At 38.3% G+C, this 25,050-nt stretch overlaps 1 protein-coding gene across 1 annotated transcript; it reads right to left on the bottom strand.

The window, feature by feature from the left end:
• Positions 1–209: 209 nt before the first annotated feature.
• Ppp1r2 (protein phosphatase 1 regulatory inhibitor subunit 2) lies at positions 210–24,808 on the bottom strand. The gene is made up of 6 exons (XM_057765170.1): positions 24,393–24,808; positions 14,951–15,058; positions 11,059–11,136; positions 10,425–10,519; positions 5,083–5,250; positions 210–1,947 (listed from the first exon to the last, which is right to left on the bottom strand). The coding sequence occupies exons 1-6, from the start codon at positions 24,512–24,514 to the stop codon at positions 1,901–1,903; spliced, it is 618 nt and encodes a 205-aa protein (XP_057621153.1). The 5' UTR covers positions 24,515–24,808; the 3' UTR covers positions 210–1,900.
• Between the last annotated feature and the right edge of the window lie 242 nt (positions 24,809–25,050).

The raw sequence follows: 25,050 nt of genomic DNA, 5'->3' as shown, positions 1-25,050 counted from the left end.
TCCAGGACCTGGGTTCAATCCCTTACACCCGCATGGGAAATCATAACTTTCTGTAACTCCAGTTCAGGGGATCTGACAGACACCTTTCTTTGGCTCCCATAGGTACTGCACGCAAGTGGTGCACAGACTTACACAGTAGTGCCCCCCCAACACACACAATAATAAAACAATAATCTGAAAGGAACACAAAAAGAAACTAAAAGCAGAGGTCTGGGTACATGAACATATTATACAGACTGAATTTCCAACCCCACAAACAGGCTTAATTTACAAAGATGAGGTATACATTTCTTAGTGTGTACATCAGTGGTTCACTAGTTAAAATGTTAAGTTATAATCCTGTAGTAACATTTCAGAACTACTCTGGTTTGATCCCATTAAAAAAAAAAAAAAAAGACATTCCAAATAAGCATATTCTTCTAACAGCAAAGACTCTTCCCACTTTTTTTATTTTGACATCATAGTTCCATAAATTGAAAGTGGAAGATTGCTGCTCAATAAAAGCCATTTTATATATATAATATACAGAAGTTATTTTAAAAGTCTGTCATATAACAGATTCATTTGGTGCTACCAAAAACTTATGATACAAATAAATGACTACAAAGGAAATCATCAATAAACTAAGACACACAGGAACTATTCTTTTCAGGGGAAAAAAATCCAAATAATTTCTACCATGTTCAAGGAATCAAGTCCATCTGTTAAAGTGTGCATTATCATATTCTCTTAAAGCAGGAACTCCTCTGAATCTTTCAATTTAAAAATGTTCAGGCATAATTCTGTCTGTACATTCAGGAACAATCATATTCTGATTACATAAAAAGTTTTCATCGTGCAAAAAAAGCCTAAGTTAATAGTTTTCTAAGGTCTAAAGTCAAATGAACTATTAGCAATTTCCTGACCAAGCTGTCAATCAGATGCACAGAGATCAGGCTGCTTAGCTGTCCTGCTGTGGTATGGATACTTCATTTATTTCCTTCATATTTAAAACTAGCAGATGTCAAAGTGAGAATTCATTACTACAGCAAATGACAGAGTATGGGAGAAGAGTTTCTCACGTCCAACAGCCTTTACCATCCTATAACAATCTTTACAATTGCATGTATATACGCAGAAGGGAGTAGGAAACAAGAGCAGGTTCAGACAGGTATATAAATAAAGGGAACGCTGAGCTAGCACACACTATTCAAAACCTCATCTGAAGTCTGCCCAGCCTACCAAAACAAGCAGAGCAGATGTCAGTGCAACTTTAACCTGGTAATTTATTTGAGTGTGGTTGGGAGTGGGGGAAACCAGTTTGGATGGAAAAGATTTCATTCCTTTCCTTCTGAGAACAGAGAAAATCAGGAATTTTAAAGGTCATCGATCAGAAAATGAACAGTAACACTTTCTCAATTAGCCAAAACAAGCTAAAGATAAATGTTAAAAATATGTTTCTGTCTAAATATTTATCCACCCATATATCCCACTGTACCAATAGGCTTTTGATTAAAATAAGAAAAAACATCAAACTACTCTCCAAACATTTTATAAGAGGTACCATTATCTAGAAGTGACAAAAATAAATTAGTTTCCCCCAATGACATTATTTAATATCTAAAGCATAAAAAGCTATATAATATCATATACAAATTAACCAGTGTTCTTACAAAAGTAAAGCAGTTTTGGACTAATGACATTACACTGTATTTCTGGTGAAATATGAGGCACAAGAATATATGCATTAATTAGGCATTGTCTGTCTAACCAGTCTCTATGGTTATCACTTAATTCTTGGCAATACATAACTGGTGTGTATTTTGGTATATAAGTCACGAATTGTAGAGAACAAGAAGCAGTGTAGTATAGTAACAAGGTTTGTATTTGACAAATGACTGCATTGTTGAACACATTTCTTTTATGAACTTTGTGATTTGTTTTGCAGATGGCCACTTGCAGTAGATCCTGCAAAGATAAAAGGAGAAAAAAAAATCAGTCTAATTTGCTCTTATGGTTTGAATATGAATTGTCTACAGGCTCATATGCTGAGGGATCGAGTCTACTTTGAGAGGTCCTAGAAAGGAGACAGAGCTTAAGCTAGAGGAATGGGACACTGTCCCAGTGGCTACACTGTGCTCGGGCCCTCCTTGCTTCCTGGTCACCAGGATGCACTCTGCCTCACCACAGTCCACAGTGACAGAGCCTAGTACACATGGACTGAAAACTCAGACACTGTGAATCCTTCCTCCAATCCTCTTAGGTGGTTTCCTCAGATATTTATTAAAGCAAACAAAAACTATGACCAACTCTGAAGTTACCTGATTTTAAACACCTTTTCCCTGGCATGGCTAATAAGCAAATATAAAAACTTTAATAAATCAGTAAGGTATGCTTCATGTAGGCTATATAGACGGATTTGAAAGACCCTAAACATACCATTAAATGTTATAAAAGCAGGAATGTATGTGGAGATAGGACAAATGGGTTTCAGAATGGACGCTGGTGTGAGTAACCGCAAGAAGAAAGCTGTTTTACACAGCTCCAACTATTTGATACTAAAAAAATTACATTACCCGACAATTATACAATACCAACTTTAGAAATAAACGGAGGCATGAAGCAAAAGAGTAGATGAGGGAAACTGCCCATGTTTAAAAAGTAGTAAGTTTTACAGAACATGGGGCTTTAAAGGTTGGTTAAGAAGTGTTAAGACCCAAAGAGTAGATGAGAAACTTGTTTTCAACCATCCTTGTGCACTCTTATGATGCCATGGGAGTTATACTCCTATGTGAGGGTACTTTAGTTTCTACTTCAGAAAACTCAGAAACTAATACAAAACTTTATATTCTAGTATACTTGCCTGGGAAAATAATCTCTCTATATATAGTCTATGAAGTTTAATGTTTTATAAGCAGAGATGAAGAAAAGTTAATTTTCAAGAGCCATTAGATACAGATTAGTGCACCCTAATCGTCATCAGAGAAACTTCTTATGTAGCAGAGTGCTTAGTACAGACACCCACAACTGACCAGAGGTTGGCCCTAAAAGTGACATCTTTGTCACTCCCTCAAGGCTCAGGGAACACAGAAGCAGACTGGCAAGAACCAAAAGCTAGGGAGACTGCTGTGAACAGTGTCTTCTGGACATGACAAGGCCATCATACCCAGGAACTCAGAGCAGCTGTGGTTGCATGCTAACATCAAGCCAGACAACATTGCAGTGTGCATGGAGGAGGGGGTCACAAACTCCCCACATTGGCAGCTGATGGCTGCTGGGGAGTCAGCTTTCTTCAGATGTTACCCATGTTCGTGCAGGCAGCATGGACTGGATGTGGGTTGAGAGGACATTAAGTTGGGAATGGGTGTGGCTGGAGGTAGTATGGGAGGAGTTCAAAGATCTGGGGAGCAGATATAACCAAAATACATGTAAAATTCTCAAAAAATAAAAATGTTTCTGGGGAAAAAAAAGCTATGGAGAGAGGGAGTGGGAGAAAAGAGAGATTAAGATTGATTTTTCTTTATTCTTTAGTCCTTGTGTTGAGTTGGGGGAAGAATTTTAGCAGCAAATGAGGAATGTTCTTAACTTGTTACAGCACAGAAGAGCTGGCAGCAAAAGTGAAAGTCTAAAGGAAGCTGATGAGAAGTTACTTGAGGGGCCAGAGTGGGAAACAAAGACGTCAGGGCAATTAGGAGACATTATATGTTTGCGAGCGCTCTACTACTGAAGTACACCTCAGTTCCTAGTGTTTGATCAATTAAAAATAAATAATAGGAAGAGAAAGATTTAATGACTACTAGGATGAAGTTTGTTCAAGTTAAATACTGTAATCCTGACACTATAACGAGTCAATGACTATTTCATATCAAAGAATTACTATTCCATAGTAAGCATTAACATATAACAACCATTTACTTGAACCAGTTTAGGCACCACAGATAAATTACACTGCCACCAAAAAAAAAAAAAAAAAAAAAAAAAACAAAGAAACGAGCACAGGAAAAGGTTGTGAATATATATAACATCTTCAATCATAGATAAAGATGGACAGAACAGTCACTGCATTTTTGAGGCAGGCCATGCTCTCTAATCCAGGCTGGCCTGAACTCACAACAATCCTGCAGTCAACACTAGTGCTGGATTACAGATATGTGCTACCATACCTGGTTCACCTTTGTTAAACACAATAATAAATGACAAGAACTAGGGGCTGGGGTATATACTTCAGTCGTAGATATATATAAGGCCCTGGGTTTGATCCTGTACCTCAAAAACAAATGAAATAAAATATATTCCCTATGACGATAATTGTTAGGCTGCAGAAAGCAGTCTAAGACTTAAAGAAATGACAAAAGAAAAGTTGGATGTGATGGTGGGCACTCAGAACCCAGCGCTTAGAGGCCAAGGGAGGTGGAGTAGAGTAAAGTTGTTGTGGGCTTCACAGCTTGGCTCTATCTCAATTTAAATTTAAGAGGGAAAAACGAAATAAAAAAAGTAGTCAAAACACAAAAAATATAGCAGCAACACTGCAAAGATGACGTACTTTTTGTATCTATAGGAATGTCAAAACAAATCTTCCATACAAAAAAACATGGTTTTTGAGCAAAACATGGCAGTTCGTGTTTGTCATCCCAGTACTTGGAAGAGACAGGAAGACTGCTGTGATTTCAAGACCAGCAGTGTCACATGACAGACCATCCCACCAAAACCAAAACCCCACATAAAATACCCACAAACAATAGTCCCCAACAAAAAACAAAAACTGCTTTCTTTAAATGAGTTCTAATAGCATGAGTGAGGCTCTGGGTTCAATTTTCAACACTATAAAACAAAACAATAAAAACAAGTAAAACGTTTTAAACTTTAATTTAGATTTTCTTGTTAAATAAAACATGACTTCATACAGTTAGGTTATTTATCTTTAAAGCCAAGTAAATAAAAAAATATGGTTTTATAAAATTAATTTTAGGCATAAATTTATTTTGAAACTGAACCCAAGGATTAAGCTGTAGAAACACTGACACAATCTTCTGAAGGATTCCAGAAGCTCCAGCGAAGGAAGCACACTATCTTAGGCCTAGTGATGCTGCTAAGGCACCTGACCTTGATTTGACTCTTCAATATTCATGCTGTTTCCATCTGCAGTCTCTGACATTTCTTCGTCTTCATCATCATCATTCAGGTCTTTTGAAATTAACTGTCTAGCTAATTTAATATTCAGTCCTTCGTTGTAATGAAGCTTCCTTTTCATTTCAAACAGTCGTTTCTTTTCTGTAAAAGATTTGAAAGAGGACTGTGAGCTTAGGTCTCCACTTGGGGACTGGTCCAAGCCTGTTCTGTCAGAGTCCACTGTGTATAACAGAGTTATATTCACTTCATTTTACTTGAAAGATTTTGTTGTCAGTTGAAGACTATGTTTGTGCTCAATGGCAAAGTCAGGTAGTTAGTAGTAGTAAGACTATACAGCCCACAAAATCTCAAGTATTTAATTTATGATTCAAATATACACCTCAATCAAAGAATAGAAATGGACAAAGCTTTTAGAAATTCTGTGAAGAAAATTTAAAGATACAAGAAAACTCTGCAGCAATAGTATAATCAGATGTATGAAGACTGCAAAATCCCAACATTTCTGTAAGCAGCCCAAGATGACCTACATCTCCTAATTCCTCTGCCTCCTAAATGCAAACATTCTAGGCATGCACCAGGGCTGGCAAGACAGCACACCTGGCTCACATGGTGAAGAGAAAGATCATTTCCTGGAGATTGTCCTTTGCCCTGCACCTGAGCATGCACACACGAGCACAGCATAAATAAAATGTGCAAACAAACTAATAAAAACAAAATAGGCACACACCACACCTGATTATGACTTCTACTTTCACTAAGGAAAAAAATCCTCTTAAAAATCCTTATCAGTTTAAAAAACTCCTATGACTTTAGAAACATAATTAGTGGCAACTCAACACACCTGCCACATTTTAGTCACTGAACTGCTCATGAAGAAATAAAGAATTCTAAGATCTGAACCCAAGCACCCATATAAAAAGCCAAACATCCTGTAGCAGGCACAAGCATAAACTTACACTGAAACACAAATACAAAAAATAAACTTGCTGCCTTAACCACCACCCCCACGTGCGCTCACAACCACCAGTAACTTCAGTTCCACGGGGATCTAGTGCCCTCTTCTGGCCTTTCTGAGCACCAGGCACAGATGGAGTACACCTCCATACAATGTAGGTAAACACTCATACACACAAAATAAAAGTAACTTTAAAATGAATTAATAAAATAAAGCTGTCGATGAAATGAATTAAAATTCCATCATCCTTGCTTTATTGATGATTTTAATCTCAAAACAGCACAGCCATCACCAAAATAAGGATATTCAAAGTTCCTAAGATCTAATTCCCTTCAAGGGTTATATTATTACCAAGTGTTCTATTATTAAGATCTTGTCAGTCATTATTTATTTTTCTCTGCTTATATAAAATACTTTTCAGCCAGAAGGCTGGAGCACACCTTTAATCCCAGGACTCAGGAGACAGAGGCAGGCAGATAGAGTTTGAGGCTAGCCTGGTCTAATGAGTGACAACCAGGACAACCAGGACAACCAGGACCACACAGAGAAACCCTTGTCTCAAAAAACAGTGTACAAAAACAAAAGCAAAAAAACCACATTGGAGATGGGGGGAGGGTCATCTCACCATACTGCTCATATTGGTCTTGAAATCGTGGGCCCATCAGTCCTCCTATCTCAGCCTTCTCAGTAGCTAGGTTCACAGGCATAACAGAGCAGTTAGGTATCTTTAAATATTCAGATGATGTGAAGGCAAAGCAAATATCCACCCACATCTTAACTCACCAAAGTAATACCTACTCAGAAATTGTAAAATGAAATTACTTCCAATAACCTCACTCAAAAACGGAGACAGAGATGGCAAGATTCCTTGCCTAGTATTCATGAATCTAATCTTCAGACTACAACAAAACAAAGCAAGACGCCCAGAGATCACTAACATTTTTTTAGCTAGATTTTTCTTTTTTCTAAAAATATGTTTTTACAGCCGGGTAGTGGTGGTGCATGCCTTTAATCCCAGCACTTGGGAGGCAGAGGCAGGCGGATCTCTGGGAGTTCAAGGCCAGCCTTGTCTACAAGAGGTAGCCCTGGGACAGCTAAAGATGCTACACAGAGAAACCTGTCTTGAAAAACCAAAATAAATAAATAAAAATTAATATATATACATTTACATACATACATACATACACACACACACACACACAAACTACAAAACTGAATCACATTTTAAGGCATAGTTTGTTTCTGCACTTACTACATTGTTAACACAATCACATATCCAAGTTTATCCAAGACAGACTCAGTGTCATTTCAACTTTGTAAAAAGTTTCAAGGTAGTGAGATATAATTATCTACTCCAAGTCAAAGTTTTCTGGTTTCTCACTATATTAGCAATGCTTTTTATGATATAACTTATACATAGTTTTTATGTATTCTATTATTTTCAACATAAATATAAATGCACATTACTCTTTGTAAGTCACAAAATATTTTAAAAAATGAAATATATAGTTTAGGTTGTAATGATCACAAAACATTAAACATAAGTAATGTCTTGTGATATTTTTACTTTCGTTTTTTATATATATATATGTATGCATGTATGTATGTATGTATATATGTATGCATATATGTAGTTACTGGTAATGCCTGAAACAATTCTCATACTCATCCATAGAATATGAGTAGCCTCCTCTCCCATATTCACACTAAAAATAAAACTGTCCTTCCCCACCTTGTAGTATTGGGGACTGAATCCTGGGCTCAAGTCTTTTTTTTTTTTTTAAAAAGAAAATGTCTCACTATGTGGCCCTGGCAGGCATGGAATTTGAACTCATAGTGATCAGTCTGCTTTTGCCTCCCAAGTGCTAGAATTATCCCTAGTGTATTTACTGATCAATTAGAATACAAAATGACCAGTGCTAAGTGCATTAAATACTTCATTTCATTTAATAATCACCAACAGCTTAGTCTGTTTGTTTGAGATGGGGGGGTCTCACTAAACTTCCCAGGTTGGTCCTGAACTTGAGGGCTCAATAGGATCATTATGCCCCAGCCTCGTAACTGTAGTACCATAGATATGTACTGTCAAACACAGAACTATTTTTTTTTTTTAAATTAGCCAACTTAAAAAAGCATCAGACTTGGAGCATAAAATCGTATTTCTCAGATTTCACAACTAATAATTTTAATTATTATAATATACATTAGATTTATCTTAATAATATCTGGGCTAGCCAAGTGTAATGGTGCACTCAGGAGGCAGGGGCAGACAGATCTCTGTGAGTTTGAGGCCAGCCTGGTCTACCTACTGAGTTCCAGGAGAGCCAGTGCTGCCTAGTGAGACCCTGTCTTGGAAAAAAATCAAAACAATAAAAAGAGAGTATCTGCACTGTTAAAATAGCTCAGCAGGTGGAAGGTGCTTGCTGCCATGACTAATAACCTGAGTTCAAACCCCAGACCCCACACAGAGAACTGACTCCTTATTAGCTGTCACCTGACTGTATCATGTGTCGGCTCAAGTGCCCATACATACACATAAAATAACAAATATGTCTTTAAAAAGTAGTACTTATTGACAGCTATAAGCCTAGTACTGGAGAGCCCAGGCAGAGGATTACTATAAGTTCAAGGCAAGACTAGGCTACTGTTTAAGACCTTGTCTCAAAAAAACAAACAAAAAGGTCACCTGTAAATTCAAAATGTTTTCTAGACATGTAAATATTTAAGGAGAAAAACGCCTATATTTAATTTAGTAATTATATTAGTAGCCCCCAGTGCTATTTATTGTCAGAGTCTCTCTAATGCTGATAATGAGCTTGGGCTGAGAGTCTGCCGAACAGCTTCAGTTCTACCCAAGTGTTCTACCACCTAGCTACATCCTGAGCTTTTGATTTTTTTCTACAAAGAGAATGAGAAACACAGGGCGATGGTGACACACCAGACCGGCCTGATCTACACAGAGAAACCCTGTCTTGAGCCCCTCCAACCCACCCCCTAAAAAAAAAAGAGGATGGGACAACTATGTATAAGTTATCCCTCAGTACCTGAGGGATTAGATCCTGGACATCTAAGGGCATCAGAATCTATACATGTTCAAATCCTTCATGTACATGGTGTAGTATTTGCATATAACTTTCACACACTGAATATGTGTTCAGTCATTTCTAGGTTTAGTGCTATGTAAATAGATGCTGTGCTATACTATTAGGGAATAATGACAAGAAAATCATGTTTATCCGTGTTCAGTATGGGTTCATTTTTCTTCCCTCAAATGTTTCTGAATCATTGTTGGTTAAATGTGCAGGTGTTGAACCTGCAGATACCAATGGCCAACAGGGTATTTTATATTCTTTTACATAAACTAAAAATATTTATTTTTTAAATTGTGTTTGTGTGCCCAAGGCTAAAGTTAACAGCAATTGTGACCCATCTGACATAGTTGCTCAACTCCGGTCCCCTGGAAAAGCCACTGAACCATCTCTCCAGCCAAATTTTTTCTTGAAAAGCTAATACATTCACATGGTTCAAAAAGTAAAAAAACAGTAAGATAAAACATATTCCTATCAGATTAGTGTTCCATGCAAACAAAAACACACAAAGGCAGTAGTGCCTTAACTACACATGTTCTGTCTGGAGCACAAGAGCCTCTTCCATCCTGCAATGAGGGCTTCTCTAGTTTCTCTTCTAAGACATCACTACTCTGTGCTCCACAAGACCTATACAATTTTCATTCTATATTTTATCATCTTGGTTCTCTGGATAAATTTCACTGTCTTTTTTTTCTTCGACACAGGATCTCAGGTAGCTCCGGACGACCATACATCTACTACAGAATGAGGTTCTGAACTTCTGCCTTTACTTCTCTAGTTTTGTTATTAGAGACAACACAAACAGTTCATTTGTGCCAAGGCTCAAACTCAGGGCTCTGTGAATGCTATTTAAGCATTCTCCAAACTAAACCACATCCCTAGTCCTGCATCACCACTATCTTAAAACAGAAAAGGCACAAACAAGGCAATCTATCCACTTGAAGATCATTCAAATACTCAATGACACTAAAAAATTAATTTCATAAGTAGTTACTAGTTTCTTTTTATCGGGCACTAAAAATACAAAGAAAGGAATATCTACAAATACTTGGACGACAGTAGTATTTCCTCTACCTTCTTTTAATCAAGGGGGCAATACTATTACATGAAAAATTCACATATGTAGAATCTGAATTATAGGTTCTATTTTTATTGCTTTTTGTTTCCTGCCCACTTCCCAACTATGAAAGTAATTTTCCAATCTTCAAATACATTTATTTTTCACAAAAATTATTAGCATCGCACTGAAGGCAGCTGCAGGAATTACCTACCTCGCTCTTCAGGGGAGAGGTCATTATCTTCCTCTCCACTGCTTTCTTGTTCCCGAGTCCGATACTTTGGCTCAGAGCCTTCAGCAGCAGCTAATCTATAAAATATTTATGAAGAAATTAGTAACTGTGACTTGTACTATTTAAATGTCTCATTTAACTTGAGTCATGAAAATACTTCAAAATTATAAATAACTATTCTAGCTACAAGTGATGAAGAAAGCAAAAGGAAAAGTAGGGATGGATATAAGCAACAAGGACAGCAGGGTAGGTGCTAGAAATCAATGAACAACAGGAACTTATATTTGTTTTTCTCACATCTTTAACATGTAGGTGGCGGGATATGAACAGACTAAGTATTCACAGAGTCAGGCACTTTAACCTTACTACCTCCAGTTTAAATTGATATTAATCAAGAAACAAGATCGCAATAATTGCTATAAAAATCTAGTTGGGGGCCAGGAATCTTACTCAGTGGTAAAGCAAGTATTTACTACATAGCCCTGGGTTCAATTGTCAGTAAAAACCCAAACCTGGGTAAGTTTAGTCTTTTGTTTATAAATGTACAAGCAGAATACAGCAAATGTCTTTGACTTTCCACAATTAAAACTCCCCACAGAAATGCTTTAGTACTTACTTCTTAGCTAAGATATCTGGAGTCATAACTTCGTTGCCTTCCGAGTCACTATAGGCATCTTCATCATCACCTATCATACTAGGATGACAAGCATGTTTCTATTAACAAGCACATTATTAAAATTGATACAAGAAATAAAATTGTACAGCTAGAAAACCAAGACTGAAAACAAAATTTTATTAAAGTAACAATTTATTTACAACTTTTTGTCATCTTTGAAATTTAACTTTAAAATAGTTTCTATTATACATGTCACTGGGCTGGGAATTTAACTCAGTGGAGTCTTTGCCACACATGCATAAGGTCCCAGAGTTCAAGCCTCAGGCATAAGGAATGATAATATAAGTTTAGTAAGAAAAAAAAAAGCAACCATACAATACTGAAAACTCAAATTATCTGGGGGGAAAAAAACTAAAGATGTTAATTTTCTATCTAATGAGGCAGATGGACGAATAATGCAAAATAACCCACTTGTTGGTTTAGTATTTTGAGAGGGAAGAGTCCTGCTGTGCAGCCCAGCTGGCCCCAAATTTGTGACTACTGGAATTACAATTAGGCAGTGAGAATGCTGAGCTGGTTTAGAATTTGCGTTTATATATCACCATTAAGGAAGAAATGGTCTACACAGACATATGACTAGGAAAAATAAACAGATCCTATGGTGGGTAATCCTGGCTGCCTACTTCGCTGGATTAAGAAATGCACAGAAACAGAGCCAGTGTCCTCTCCTATGTGGGAACCCTCCAAAGAGCTTCCCAAGCAGGATGCAGGATAGAATCAGGAGTGCCCACTGCACACAAGCTTCTCCTCTACTCTTGAGATTTGGGGAGGGGCCATCTGTAGCTCTTTCACATCCCTCCAACTATCTCACTGAACAGCCAACACATGAACAAATCTATGAGAGACAAAGAAAGATTAAAACAACAAAAGTGCCCAGGGAATTAGTAAAGCTCAGCTCCAGGGAATTTGTGATCATAGTCTCAGACAGTATCAGACTATGAAGGCTCTGATCAAATGGCAGATAAGGCTTCTGGATTCAGGATGGCATTAATAGAAATTTGTGCAAGGCAGGAGGTAGGACCTAGTTGCAGGGAAAAAAGTCACTGACTTCATTGATTTTTTTTTTTTTTTAAAGAGAGAACATAAAGTTGGTGAGTAGGGAGGTGGGAAGACCTGGAAGAAATTAAGGAGGGGAAAGAATATGATCAAAATGTATGGAATTCTCAAAAAACATGAAAAGAATTTTAAAATTCTCTACTACACATTCCCTCTGATGATGTTCTACCGCAAGTGCATAGGGTCAAGCTACCACAGACAGACACCAGGATCCTTTGGAGCCCCGAGTCAACAAAAATGGAAATCCCTCCTCTGGAGTTCTCTTCTGCCAGTTACTTGGTCAAAGCAACAAAAAAGCAAACTAATACTGACCCTAGAGACCCTAGAGACCTAATGAATAAAAACCTGCTGGTTATACATTTATCCAAGGAAACGTGAAATAAACCCACAAATATTTAGGATTTAAGTAGAGTAGAATATAAGAAATATAATTTGTTGACTTGTAGCAATGTTCAACAGAAAATTATGGGTTACAAATGAACTTTGTGTATATATAAAAGAATATAAACCACCAATGAGATTTTTAGTTTAAAATGATCTTTTTTTTTTTTTTTTAAAAAAAAATTTTGCTATTGTTGCTAAACAAAACAAAACAAAACAAAACCAATCTCATGGAAGTAACGGGAGCACTGAGTGCTGAACTGACAAAAGCTAACTACTCTATGCATACACAAGCCTGTTAGTGACCAAGCTACATTTCTGCAGCTCTACAGTAAGGATATATGGGTATGAAAGAACAAAAAGAAATGCAACACCAAATGTCTACCATTCAGATTTTACTACATTTTAAATGTTATTAGGAAAAAACAAAACAACAACAACAAAAAGCCACCCATTCCTCCAAAGTCATCTCTGATCTGAGTTATTTTAGGACAGCTATCCTCGGTGAGGGGTGGCTACCCGCTTTATTGAGAAGGAACAAAATCCCGACTTTGGATTTGGTTTAATAAAGGGTTTGAGATATAAAGTGTACCCTGTAATTAAGAGGAAAGGGGTATAAATTTCCTTAAATTCATCAATATTTACTTTTATTTTCTGTAGCTTCTGTTTCACTATTTCTTTCTGTCACAGATTTTAGCATTTTCATGTGTATTTGAGCTGTTTCTGTTAGCATCACATTATCTCCTTAAGTCCTGTTCATTTAAGATAGCATTTTTGTTGATGTAACTCACATCTGACATTCACAACGCTTTGAGTTTAATCCATGAGAACACATAAACGGGGCATAGTCCTGTAATTCCAGTACTAAGAATATAGGCAAGAGGATCAGAAAATCAAAATCTTCCTTAGCTACATAGCAAGTTCAAGTCTAGCCTAGGTTTCATGAAACCCTGCATGACTTGGCTGCACAGTCGTGGTGCATGCCTTTAATCGTAGCACTTGGGAGGTAGAGGCAGGCGGAAAAAAACAAACAAAAAAAAGCACATGACTTACAGATTTATTTGGTCTTACTTTGATTAAAAAAAAATCTTATTCCTGAAAATATTTTTCAACACAGATTAAGTTCTAATCTTTGGTGTTCTACTTATTTAGAATCTGTATTGTCTCATAATGCTTATTATTGCATCATTTTTATCTCTTTTTGGATACTGATTACAATATCACTTCACAATTATATTTAAATTTTTTTTTTAATTTTATTTTTTTAAAGATTTATTTATTTATTTATTATGTATACAATGTTCTGCCTATATGTCTGCCTGCAGGCCAGAAAAGGGCACCAGATCTCATTACAGATGGTTGTGAGCCACCATATGGTTGCTGGGAATTGAACTCAGGACCTCGGGAAGAAGAGCAGTACTCAACTGCTAAGCCATCTCTCCAGCCCTATATTTTAAAATTTTAACTGGACCTAATGGCTCACACCCTGTTATCTCAGCACTCAAGAGGCTGATGCAGAAGGACTACTCTGGCTTCAAGGCCAGCTTGAACTATATGGTAAATTCTAACCAGCCTGAAATATAATGTGTGATCATATCTTAAAACAAATAAAAAAAAAATAAAAATTCTGAAATTTATAATTGCCAAATCCATACTACCAAAACTACAACACCATACAAAAGAATACAAAACTATCTCTTCCATGTAGTTTTTTTTTTCCCCCAAAGAAAGCCTCCGATTTCTACTTGGGGAACAAAAAAAACCCTCAAATCTCATCTTCCTTTCAAAATTTGGAGCTGGGAAGATGGTTCAGCAGTTGAAAGCACTTGCTGCTGCCAGGACATGAGACGGAGTCTCAGCGCTCACATCAAGTAGCTCAAACCACCTCCACTCCAGCTCTACGAGACCTAACTTCAGCTTGTGGTCTCCTCAGCACTTCCACACATCATATATACATACACACAAAAATAAAAACCACAGCAATGAAAAAGAAGACAAAGCTCACTTATTTGTGTGTATCAGCAGCTAGCCACCATCCAGGTACAGTAATATTTATTCACGACTACAACAATAATGTGAAGTTACACAGTAGTAACAAAAATGTATTCAGGTAGACCATTAGCTAGCACTCTGGCATGAAATATAAAACCCCTTCTGAATGGAGATGGAGGAGTGGGTGCGTGGGGAGGTAGAAGGGATGTGCGAGAGGGAACGAAAGGAGAGGAGGGAGGGGAAACTGTAGTTAGTATGTAAAATAAAAAGAATCATGAAAAAATATTTCTCCAAACACACACACAGAGAAATATAAAACAGATTTAAAGTTTCTGTTATTTAGAAATTATATCAATTCAAATGGAAACAAGCCACAAAAGATAGTATGTCTACATTATATTACCTGTGGTAAGGAGTGTTTGGCTCATCTATTTTCATCAAACCATAGTCTTTGTCAGCTGGATGATATGTTGCCAGGATGTTCATTTCATCCCACTTCTGGGACTTTTTACTGAAATTAAAAAGGGGGGGAAGCATTTAGTATACATATTAAAAACAGCAAGCCCTGATACACAGAGAACTCCTATCTCAAAAAACAAAAACTAACAACAAAAAATCGTACATGTCTACACTTAGCAGGTGAGTCTGACTTCATGTTCTCTTATTTTCTAACCTTCAGATTAAGAATATCACATTTTCACTGTGATAAAATGTACAAAATACAATTTTAATAAATTATGAGTGTGCGTCCTGTGGCACTAGGTTATTTACACTACTTGCAATCAGCCCTACTATCTAACACACAGAGGCAACTGAAAATATATCCATGAAAAAATTACAAAACAACATGAAATATAAACAATATTTAAGATGTGGAACAGGGCTCAAGAGATGACTCAGTAATGAAGAACAGTTGTTCCTGTGGAGGACCCAGGTTTCAGCTCCCATTATACCCGTGGAGGCTCACAACCATCTCCAGTTCCAGAGAATCAACACAGTCTTCTGGCCTCCAAGGGCACTGCATACAATACACACACAGGCAAGCAAACACACCCCAAAAGTAAAAATTACGTTTATGATTTTAAAATTTAAAATCTTTGGTTAAAAATTCTAAAACAAAATTTCAATTTCACTTGTCATAGTAGAGAATGAGTTTAAAAAAGAAGTTTCAATTGCTTAGTTTCATCCACTTTTGTCTATATAACAAGACTCAATTTTTAAAAATATTTGGCGGGAGGCGTGTGGTGGCAGTGCACACCTTTAATCCCAGCACTCGAGGCAGAGGCAGGGGAATCTTTGTGAGTTCGAGGCCAGCCTGGTCTACGAGGTGAGTTTCAGGACAGCAGAGATAAACAGAGAAACCTGTCTTTAAATTATTATTACTGTCTGCACATGTAATGGGGTCGGAGGACAAGCTGAAAAAGTCAGTTCTCCCATCTTTTATGTGAGCTTAAAGGATTAAACTTGTGAGAGGAACTTGGGTTGTCTGGGTTGCATGGCAACAAATATCTTTAAAACAATTAAACTGGCCTTCTATTTTAGCCCACTACTACCATCTGTTTAAACATTATTAAATATTATTCGCTTAGAAAGCAAATAATTCAGTTTGTTCATGGACACATCCCAAGGAAGCTCACAGTGAAAAGAAACACATCTTTAAAGAATTAAGAGAGAGCTGTGGAATACTACTATGTGAAGGTGTTACATGTATTTATGCTGCACTGTGTAACTATGTAAAGATGTGCTGCATTTGTTTCACCTTTCCTGCCTAAGCCCCTGACTGGTTTAATAAACAAGCTGATCGGTCAATAGGCAGGAAAGGGTTATGCCCTGGGCCAGCCAGTCAGTCAGAGGAAGCAAGAAAATTAGGACAAAATGAAAGGTAAAGAGCCCCGAGACAGAATGTAGAAGAAGAGAAATAGGTTAAATTAAGTTATAAGAGCTGGTAGGACAAGCATAAGATACGGCTGAGCTTTCATAATCGGTAAGTCTCCGTGTCTAGATTTGGGAGCTGGCTGGCAGTCCAAGAAAGTTGCTACACAGAAGGGCCGCAGAGATGCCTTGCTGTTCTTCCAGAGGGCCCAGGTTCTATTCTTAACATGGTGGCTCAACTGTAATTCCATTTTCAGGGGATCCAATCCCCTCTTCTGACCGCCAAAGACATCAGGCATACATGTGGTACACAAATATACATGTAGGCAAAATCCCATACACTTGAAAAACAAAAATAAATAAATCGAAACTAATTTTAATTAAAAATATTTAAAACAGAAAAACAATTCTGATACTAATAATGAAAAAGAATTGATATTGATTTATGCTTTAGGAGTAAGCTCCAGGGATCCTTCCTGTCTCCACCTCAACACAATGAAAACAGGCACATACTACTATGTCCTTTTCACGGGAGCTGGAGATCTGATCTCAGTTCCTCATGCTTGTGCTTTAGAAAATGAACCATTTCCCTAGCCGCTAGTACAGTACTTTTTCATTGTTTGAGACAGAGGTTCTCTATATATCCCTGGCTGTTCTGGAACTAGCTCTGTGGACCAGGCTGAACTCACAAGATCTGCCTGTCTCTGCCTCCCAAGTCCTGAAATTAAAGGCCTGCAAGACCACTGCCAGCATGTATAGTATTTTCTTAAGCTCTAAATTGGCATTTAACACAGTTTTCTGAATGTGAATTATTATTAGATATATTAAAAATATTAATGACTTAGCTGGATGCTTTCTAACCTCAAAACAAAACAAATGATGATAACAATGCTAAATGACGTTAAATTTCTAAGTGTTAATGCTGAACTACACATAACCTTATCTTACATGGGTAGAAAAAGAAAGGAACAGCTAAGGAAATGGCTCACTAGTAGGTAAAACACTAGCCCTCTTAAGCCTAGCTACCTGAATTTAATGCCCAGAACCCAGGTAAAGAGAGACAGTGGCAGGCGTCTGCAGTCCCAGTGTAACGTAAAAACACGGAGACTGGAGAATCTTCTGAACTAGTCTGTAGAAGCGAGAGCAACTGACCTTGCACTTCAAAAAGGTAGAAGGCAAGAATGAACTCCTGCAAACTGTTATTTGCACATGCATGCTCAAGTGTGGGTATGAGCTCTCTTTTTCTATTTCTCTCTCATACAATTTAGATAAATATTTGGCATTTAAAGAGTGTTTCTAATATGAGGGAAGAGACACCGACACCCTGTAAATTTGCTTTGTAAGATGACAGAAAGAAAAACATAAAACATAAGCAGAATTACATTTCTTAAATTTAAGAATAAAATTTAAAAGTATAATTCCCCGTACGCTAACATTAATAATTTGGAGTTTTGCATTTTCTTTCCACTCTATGTACTAAATTATATAATACATAAATAAAAATATATATTAATATGTAAATATATACACCAATACACAAACTATATACTATATTAAATAAGCTACTTTTGTCTTTTTGCCTTAATAACTAAATAATATTTGACATAAGTTAACTAATGTTAGATATTTAAATGTAATCTAATCTAACGCTATTTAAAACAAGCAGAGACAGACATATTTCCATACATTCTATTTGCTGATGATTTTAGGAGAATTTGCTAAATATATAAAATAATCTTTTTTTCTTTAGATAGGTTCTGTGTCATCCACAATGGTCTACAGATTCAAGTGATCCTCCTATGTCAGCCTTCAAATAGTTATGATTCTAGGTATGGGTCACTGTAGTTGGCACCCAAAAAAAATTTTTAGGACCACTTATGTGGGGTGGTGGTGGCACATGTCTTTAATCCCAGCACTTAGCATGAGGCAGAGGCAGTCAGATCTCTCTGACTTCAAATCAGCCTGGTCCGTAGAGCTAATTCCAGGACAGCTAGGGCTACACCATAACCAAACCATACCAAGCCAAACCAAAAACAAAAGCAAAGAACAAAAGATCCAACAAACAAACAAACAAACAAACAAAGATCATTTATAATGTCACCAATTTTTGCCAAGACATTTCTAAAACTGGTTATTTGTGCTTTTCTAATTTACAGAGTATTAAGTATTGTTTAAAACTATGTTTTACTTATCACTCATTATCTAATAGATGACAAATGCTTACTTCACTTGTATGAATTGTTTACAGCCTTTGCACAGCAAATCCAAGTTCTTCAGATTAGCAAAAGTACATTACACATGAAAGTTGAATTTACCTGATCTGCAACTACAATAAATCTGAATCCCGAATTTTCCTTGTCTGTTCTCCATTTATCATGCTCTACTGTAAATGGAATTTAAAGTCTTACATATTTAAAGCTGTACTAACCTTCATTTCCTCAGTACAAAATTAAGAGGAAAAGAAATCTTTAGAAATTTTCAAATTCAAATCCAAGAAAGATTATCTTGAAATTAAAGGGGGGGACACAAAAATTAAAAATGTAAAACAGGGGCTAGGCAGTGGTGGCGCACGCCTTTAAATTCCAGCACTCGGGAGGCAGAGGCAGGCAGATCTCTGTGAGTTCGAGGTCAGCCTGGTCTATGGAGCAAGTTCTAGAGCAGCTAGGGCTGTTATACAGAGAAGCCCTGTCTTGTAAAACAAAAACAAACAAAAAAATGTGAAACAAACTCAAAAAATTGCTAAGAATTCTTAGGTAAAAAGCAAATGAAGAGAAGAACTGTCAATAGAGACAGTGGATATAAAATTAGCATTCCTAAGGTTTCAGTGGAATTAATATTAGTGGCAGAGTCTAAAAACTCAAGGAGCAGCCTGCATTCAACTATAAGCCATTTTCTGTCAGAAATCCCAAAGATAAAAACGTACTAGGTCATGGCAGATCTGCTGTGATAGCCAAACTGCTGGTTTTGGTTTCACCCTTCCCACTGGGTGACTAGATTGCTGCAGACTGTTTACATCTTGTCCTGTAAAAGTTACTTCTTTCACTTGGGTAGTTCAAATGTTGCCATTTCAAAGGTCTCCCAGTACTTCTTGTTTCTGCTTGCATGTCTGATACTTTCCACTGCTCGCAGAGTGGCAAGCCAGGTTTTGCTTCAAAGTATTAAACTCTAATATTACATTTCAATAAACAGGTTCTTTGGTTTGATTTTTTGTTGTTGTTGTTTTTAGAAAAGATTCAAGATTTGAAGCCTGATAGCACAATTGAAGTTAAACTAAGACTTAACAATAAAGCAAGCAGAAGCAAACAAAAGGCAACTTTTTGGAAAGAAATAACCTTTTAATTAATTTTGACTTTAACACTCCACATACTTAAGGAGACAAAATGGAATTCAGCACCTTGGGGTGTAGGGGGTTCACATAGTCTAGACTGGCCTTGAACTGGGTACGTAGCCAAGGATGACCCTGAACTCTCATTCCTCATACCTCTCCACCTCTCAAGTACTAAGATTGTGTGTGGGTCACTATCCCTCACTCAAACACAATTTTAAAAAGTTGAATTTAGCCGGGCGGTGGTGGCGCACGCCTTTAATCCCACCACTCGGGAGGCAGAGGCAGGCGGATCTCTGTGAGTTCGAGGCTAGCCTGGTCTAGAAGAGCTAGTTCCAGGACAAGAACCAAAAAGCTATGGAGAAACCCTGTCTCGAAATTCAAAAAAAAAAAAAAAAAGTTGAATTTACCAGGTAAAAAACTACAACAGAATCTGGATTGAGCTACTTAAAGGAACCCAAGACGCATGAACAATTAAGATTTCTACATTTCTATAACAACACAGTTAAGATAAGGTCCTGGGTTGAGCATTTTAACTCATTTAAGATGTACAATCTACAGATAAAATGAGCAATTCATTGACAGTCAGAACTAATAATCAGTGACTGGTAGCAGACAGGATTCAGATTAAGCACTACAATTTCTCCCTAAAATAGGATTTAGTAACATTTAACATACTTTTAATAACTGTAAACAATCACTTTCATTCATATCTGAAAAAGAATATACCTTGAAAGGAATAGCATCTTATAATTATAGGAATTTTTTTTTTCTTTTTCTGGTGGTAGTTTCTTTGACTCAATGGGGCAATGTTTTCAATGAACTGATCTAATTTCATTAGCTCTAGAGGTTAGGTTAGGCCTTCGTAAGATGTGCACTACATTGGAGGTATCCTGAAACAATTTTGGGAACTCCACAAACCCAGGAGAGGACAGTGGTTTTCAAAACAGTTGAGCAATGTGGTACCATGTTGCAATGTGGTGTACTTAACTTTCCTAAATATGAGAAACTCTGGAGTGTATCCATTTTAATTAACCCCCTAAAACTAATACCTGGCAAATGTTACGACTCACAGGAACTAATAGTTAATAATTCACTCAGAACAAGACACTTAGGACACCTGCCTGATATGCTGGTGTGTACCTGCTCTGTGTCTCTGGGGTAAGGAAGGGGAACTGCAATGCCAGGGGTAATCTGAGTTAGAGTGTAAAATCTTAACGAATTTACAAATAATGATTTATCAGTCTTGAAAAGAACTCAATTAAAAACAATCAAAATATCAAACACTATTTTAAAAGATGAATTTACCAGAGTTTTGAAATACCAATGTAAAATTTACAAACCTCCCTTTACCTATAAAAAAAACTTTGTACCTGTGAAAATGTGCATGTGTGCGTGTATGTTCAGAGGACAACCTTGGGTGCAGTTCTTGCCTTGTTTGAGACTGCATCCTTATTTCTTTTTTTCAGAGTGTGCCAGATTAGCTGAGGCTCTCAAGCGTTTGGGAATCCAAAGGTTCTCCTGTCTCTGCCTCCCATACGTAAGCACTGGGATTACAGGTGAGCATGCTATCCTGTCTGGTCTTACATGGGTTCTGGGGATTCAAACTTAGGTCCTCACACTTGCACAGCAAAATGTTTTGCCCACTAAGCCATCTTCATTAGCCCCTATATTTATTTTAAGAAATACAACCAATAGTATGCATGAATTATGAGAATATTTGAAGTGCATTTGAAAAACTGTCAGTAATTACTCCTATACAAGTAACACCCTTCAGTAACTGGGGGCAGATGAGAGGGATAGTGATGAAGCAATTGCAAAAAAGGTAGGCTTCACTCTTACTTGAAGGCTCTCTATCTGGGAATTTCCTTACTAAATCTAAACAATAGTGAAGGTGGTTTACTGGATGGTCAAGACAGCAGCAGAGTAGGAAAACTCTGTATTGTCCATCAGTCGCGGCCAAATATGGCAAGGCTCTGCTTGCTGCTTTCAGTTCTTATACCGTATAAGTCTTCTTTGATTTTACTAATTACTAACATATATTCCTGAACTCCTTGTACAAAAGGATAAGTTTCATTGACCTTTTGATACATGTCCATCACATGGTCTGTTCATACAACATACAAGTATGTGCCTTCCTTTCCCTTCTGTTTCCATGCTGGGGATCAAACCCAGGTTCTTGAATATGTGAGGAAAGCACTGGACCACTGTGTTACATCCTAGCCACAAGTACATTCTGTGGTCTACTTAGTGCCATGCACATTTCTGTTTCTGTTGGTGAGTGGCTCCCGAATGGTTAAGTGCTGCCCAGTGTCCCTAAGTGCAAGAAAGCCATGCTGTGACAATGGATAAACTTCATCCAGGCATGAGTGCTACTGGCCATGAATTCAGTGCTAATTAATAAACACTATATATTAAATATGGTGTCTTTAAGTAGAAACACATAAAACAAGGTTAAGTAATGATCAGATGATGACAATTTATGACCAGAGGCTTGAGAGGACATAATCCCTTATTTCCCTTAGGATCAAGGACTCAAAGCTTGCAACAATGCTTAGCATCTATGGGGCAATACAGAACACAATTACTAGAGTACAATCCCCTTAGAGCTCTGGCTGTCTCTACATTAATATGATGGCCATCTGTGTTATTAATGCACTGCTCTACCGTTTCCAGTTAGACTGACACGCTACCTTTTGTTTCTGGATTCTAAGGACATCATAATTGCAAGAGCCACTTATTTTTAGTCTTTTTATATATCAGACTGGGGGTACTGATTTTAATTAAATTAAGCATAAACATAAAAAGTTTGTTTCAAATGTATTCAAACTACAATATTATCATTTCTGTTAAAAGAGGCTCAATTAATATTGCTTGCATGAATTGTGACAATAACAGTTTTATTTCTATAATTTGTTTTCTTTGCTTTATAATGTTCCAACAGTGATTATGAAAAGGCTTATCTTTTACCAGTTGGAACCATACACCATGAACTTCAAGGAATTAGAGTTTGGTAGTGCTGGCTATGTGGCTACAACTACAGTCAATGCAATCTGTCAACAAGCTTATGAAATCCTTTTTAAATCAATCTGCTCTGCCAGGAACTCTTTCAGAAGAAGCCATCTGTCTAATGGAGCCAGTCTCATTTAGTGGCATCCACAGGAAAAAAAAGGAAAAAAAAATCTGAATGTAAATCTCAGGCAACCATGGGAGTTTGGGCAGGCAAACCTCTAATACTGTGCTTTAGATTACAGCACATCACATTTGAGAATGCACGGACATCAAGCAGGCAGAAAAAGACTCTTGGCAGTTGGAAAAAAGCTCACCTGGATAACATAAAAGTCAATGAGAATCTTGCTGCTTAATAGTCAGGCTGTGGAGGTGCCTTATGTAGGTACTTTTGAACATCTTGATCTTCTTGCTATTGTTATGTTCCGGCATACTGTTTTCCTCCTGACCTACAACCACTGTCAAATCCCTTTAAAGCAGCTTACTCCAAGCAGAGGTTGAAAACTTGAGAAGGAAGGCCAAGAGTCAAACCAAAAGAACCAGGTGGGGGCCTTGTCCCGCAAGGCTAAGTCCCTTTCTAGTGTCTGCAGGCCATTCTAAGCTGAACTCACACAGGAGACTTTCTTCCAATTTCCCTAAATTTGTTCCCAGCTAGTTACTCTTAGGACTCTAAATTAAGATCCTTAATATAAGAATGCCCTAGTTCTAATAGATTTCATCAGCATACTCATTTAATGCTACTACTACAAATTTCAGTAACTTTCCTAAAGCTTTATTTCCAAAAGCAAGAGTTCTTTTATTTTTAGTAACTCATAGTGGTATCTCAGCCCCCTTACTTTCTGACCCAGTGGTACAGTTATATCTTAGACACGGTACTGTAACATTATTTTCATTGAGCACTGAATCCTGGGTAGTTTTCTTTGTAGCCAAACACCTCTTTTCAGGCCGGTATATTGTTCCATTATACAAGCGTATCATAATTAATATTTCACCAGTTCTCACTAATGGACCTTGGGCACTTGCCAGTTATTTACTACTACACACAACGCTTTACGTCAACATCTTGAGTTGCTTCTCTCTGACGAGCGTTTAGAAACGCTGGACAGGACTCCAAACTAGAAAGCACCAAAACTCTAGCTTCAAGTACAAAAATATAATAACTTCCCATTAAATACAGACCAGTGATTTTAAAATTTTGGTTTCCCTTAGTGCAGAGATGACAAACCAGGAACTGGGAGGATACAGGAAGATGCTGAATGTTGGCTTTGTGCTTATGTTTGTGTTTTAATTTTCATCTCACTAGCCTGAACCTAGACTGAAATTTAAGGGCAAGAAAGTAACTCCTCTGCCGCAGAATTTTAGCTTAGGGTACCGAACAATTAAAAACTTGACTGCTAAAGCATGGAAACTTCAATTTGATTCTAAATTATCTGGGGACACCAAGTTCAAAGCCAGGTTTAAAATGTATACATGTACCTAACAAATATAACGCGACGAACGCCACCTTTGCCGACGGCGCCCGTGCCGGCTCCGGCCCCGCTCCACCCCGCGGCCGGAGGGGCAGGGCCGAGCGCTGGCTCCCCGCGGCCGCCCGTCCGCCGGGAAGGAGCGGCTTCCAGGCCGGCCTCCCGGCTCTCACCTCAGCTCCTCTTCGACAGTCCGGCGGGGCTGTTCGGCCGAGGCCACCACCTGGGAAGCCGCAGAAGTCTTGTTCTTCAGGATTCCCTTGATGGGTCGGTGCGAGGCCGTCGAGGCCGCCATTGCCGGTCGCTCCGGCTGTCGGCTCAGGGTCGCTGCTGGCGTGGGGTCCTGGAGGAGAAAGGGTGGGCGCTGCTGAGACCCCCCAGGCGGCCGCGGAGCCCAGGCCGGGCTCAAGCAGCCGCACCCGCTCTCGCGGAAACCACTACCGGCGTCACCGTCACGACACAATGACCGCAACGCCACAGGCGACGCCGCGCGGCGGGCGGCCCTCAGCCGCCGACACAGGAGACCACGGCCCGCGGAGGAGGCCGGACTTGTGCCCCAGCGCGGGAGCGACGCGACGGCCAAGCCAAGCTCGGCCCGCCCTCTCGCGATATCTAGAGCGGGGCGGGGCGAGAACGAAGCCAGCCCTCCGGCCCCGCCCCTTCTCGCCCCGCCCCACCCCGCCGCTCTGCTGTGCTCGCCCGGGCGTCGGGGCGCAGTCGCTGAGCCGTGAGTTTGTTAATCTTCAGCGGAGAGTCTGGCTGGCTGATTTGCTGGGCGGTCAAGCACTCTCTCCCATCCCCGTGTGAGGCCTTGCTACTATTTCTGTTTTA

This window comes from Chionomys nivalis, chromosome 3 (genome assembly GCF_950005125.1).
Source record: "Chionomys nivalis chromosome 3, mChiNiv1.1, whole genome shotgun sequence".
Taxonomy (NCBI): domain Eukaryota; kingdom Metazoa; phylum Chordata; class Mammalia; order Rodentia; family Cricetidae; genus Chionomys; species Chionomys nivalis.
Note: the sequence above shows the minus strand (reverse complement) of the source record. Positions and strands in the feature narration are given on the sequence as shown.

Bases quoted from the DNA above. Each gene is read 5' to 3' on its own strand.
- Ppp1r2 (XM_057765170.1), bottom strand. From the start codon at position 24,514: ATGGCGGCCTCGACGGCCTCGCACCGACCCATCAAGGGAATCCTGAAG. The intron at 11,137-14,950 runs GTAATATAATGT...TTGTCATCCTAG, and splicing joins CCAAACACTCCTTACCACAG to TATGATAGGTGATGATGAAG. The intron at 5,251-10,424 runs GTAGGTAATTCC...AATCTTTTACAG, and splicing joins CCTCTCCCCTGAAGAGCGAG to AAAAGAAACGACTGTTTGAA.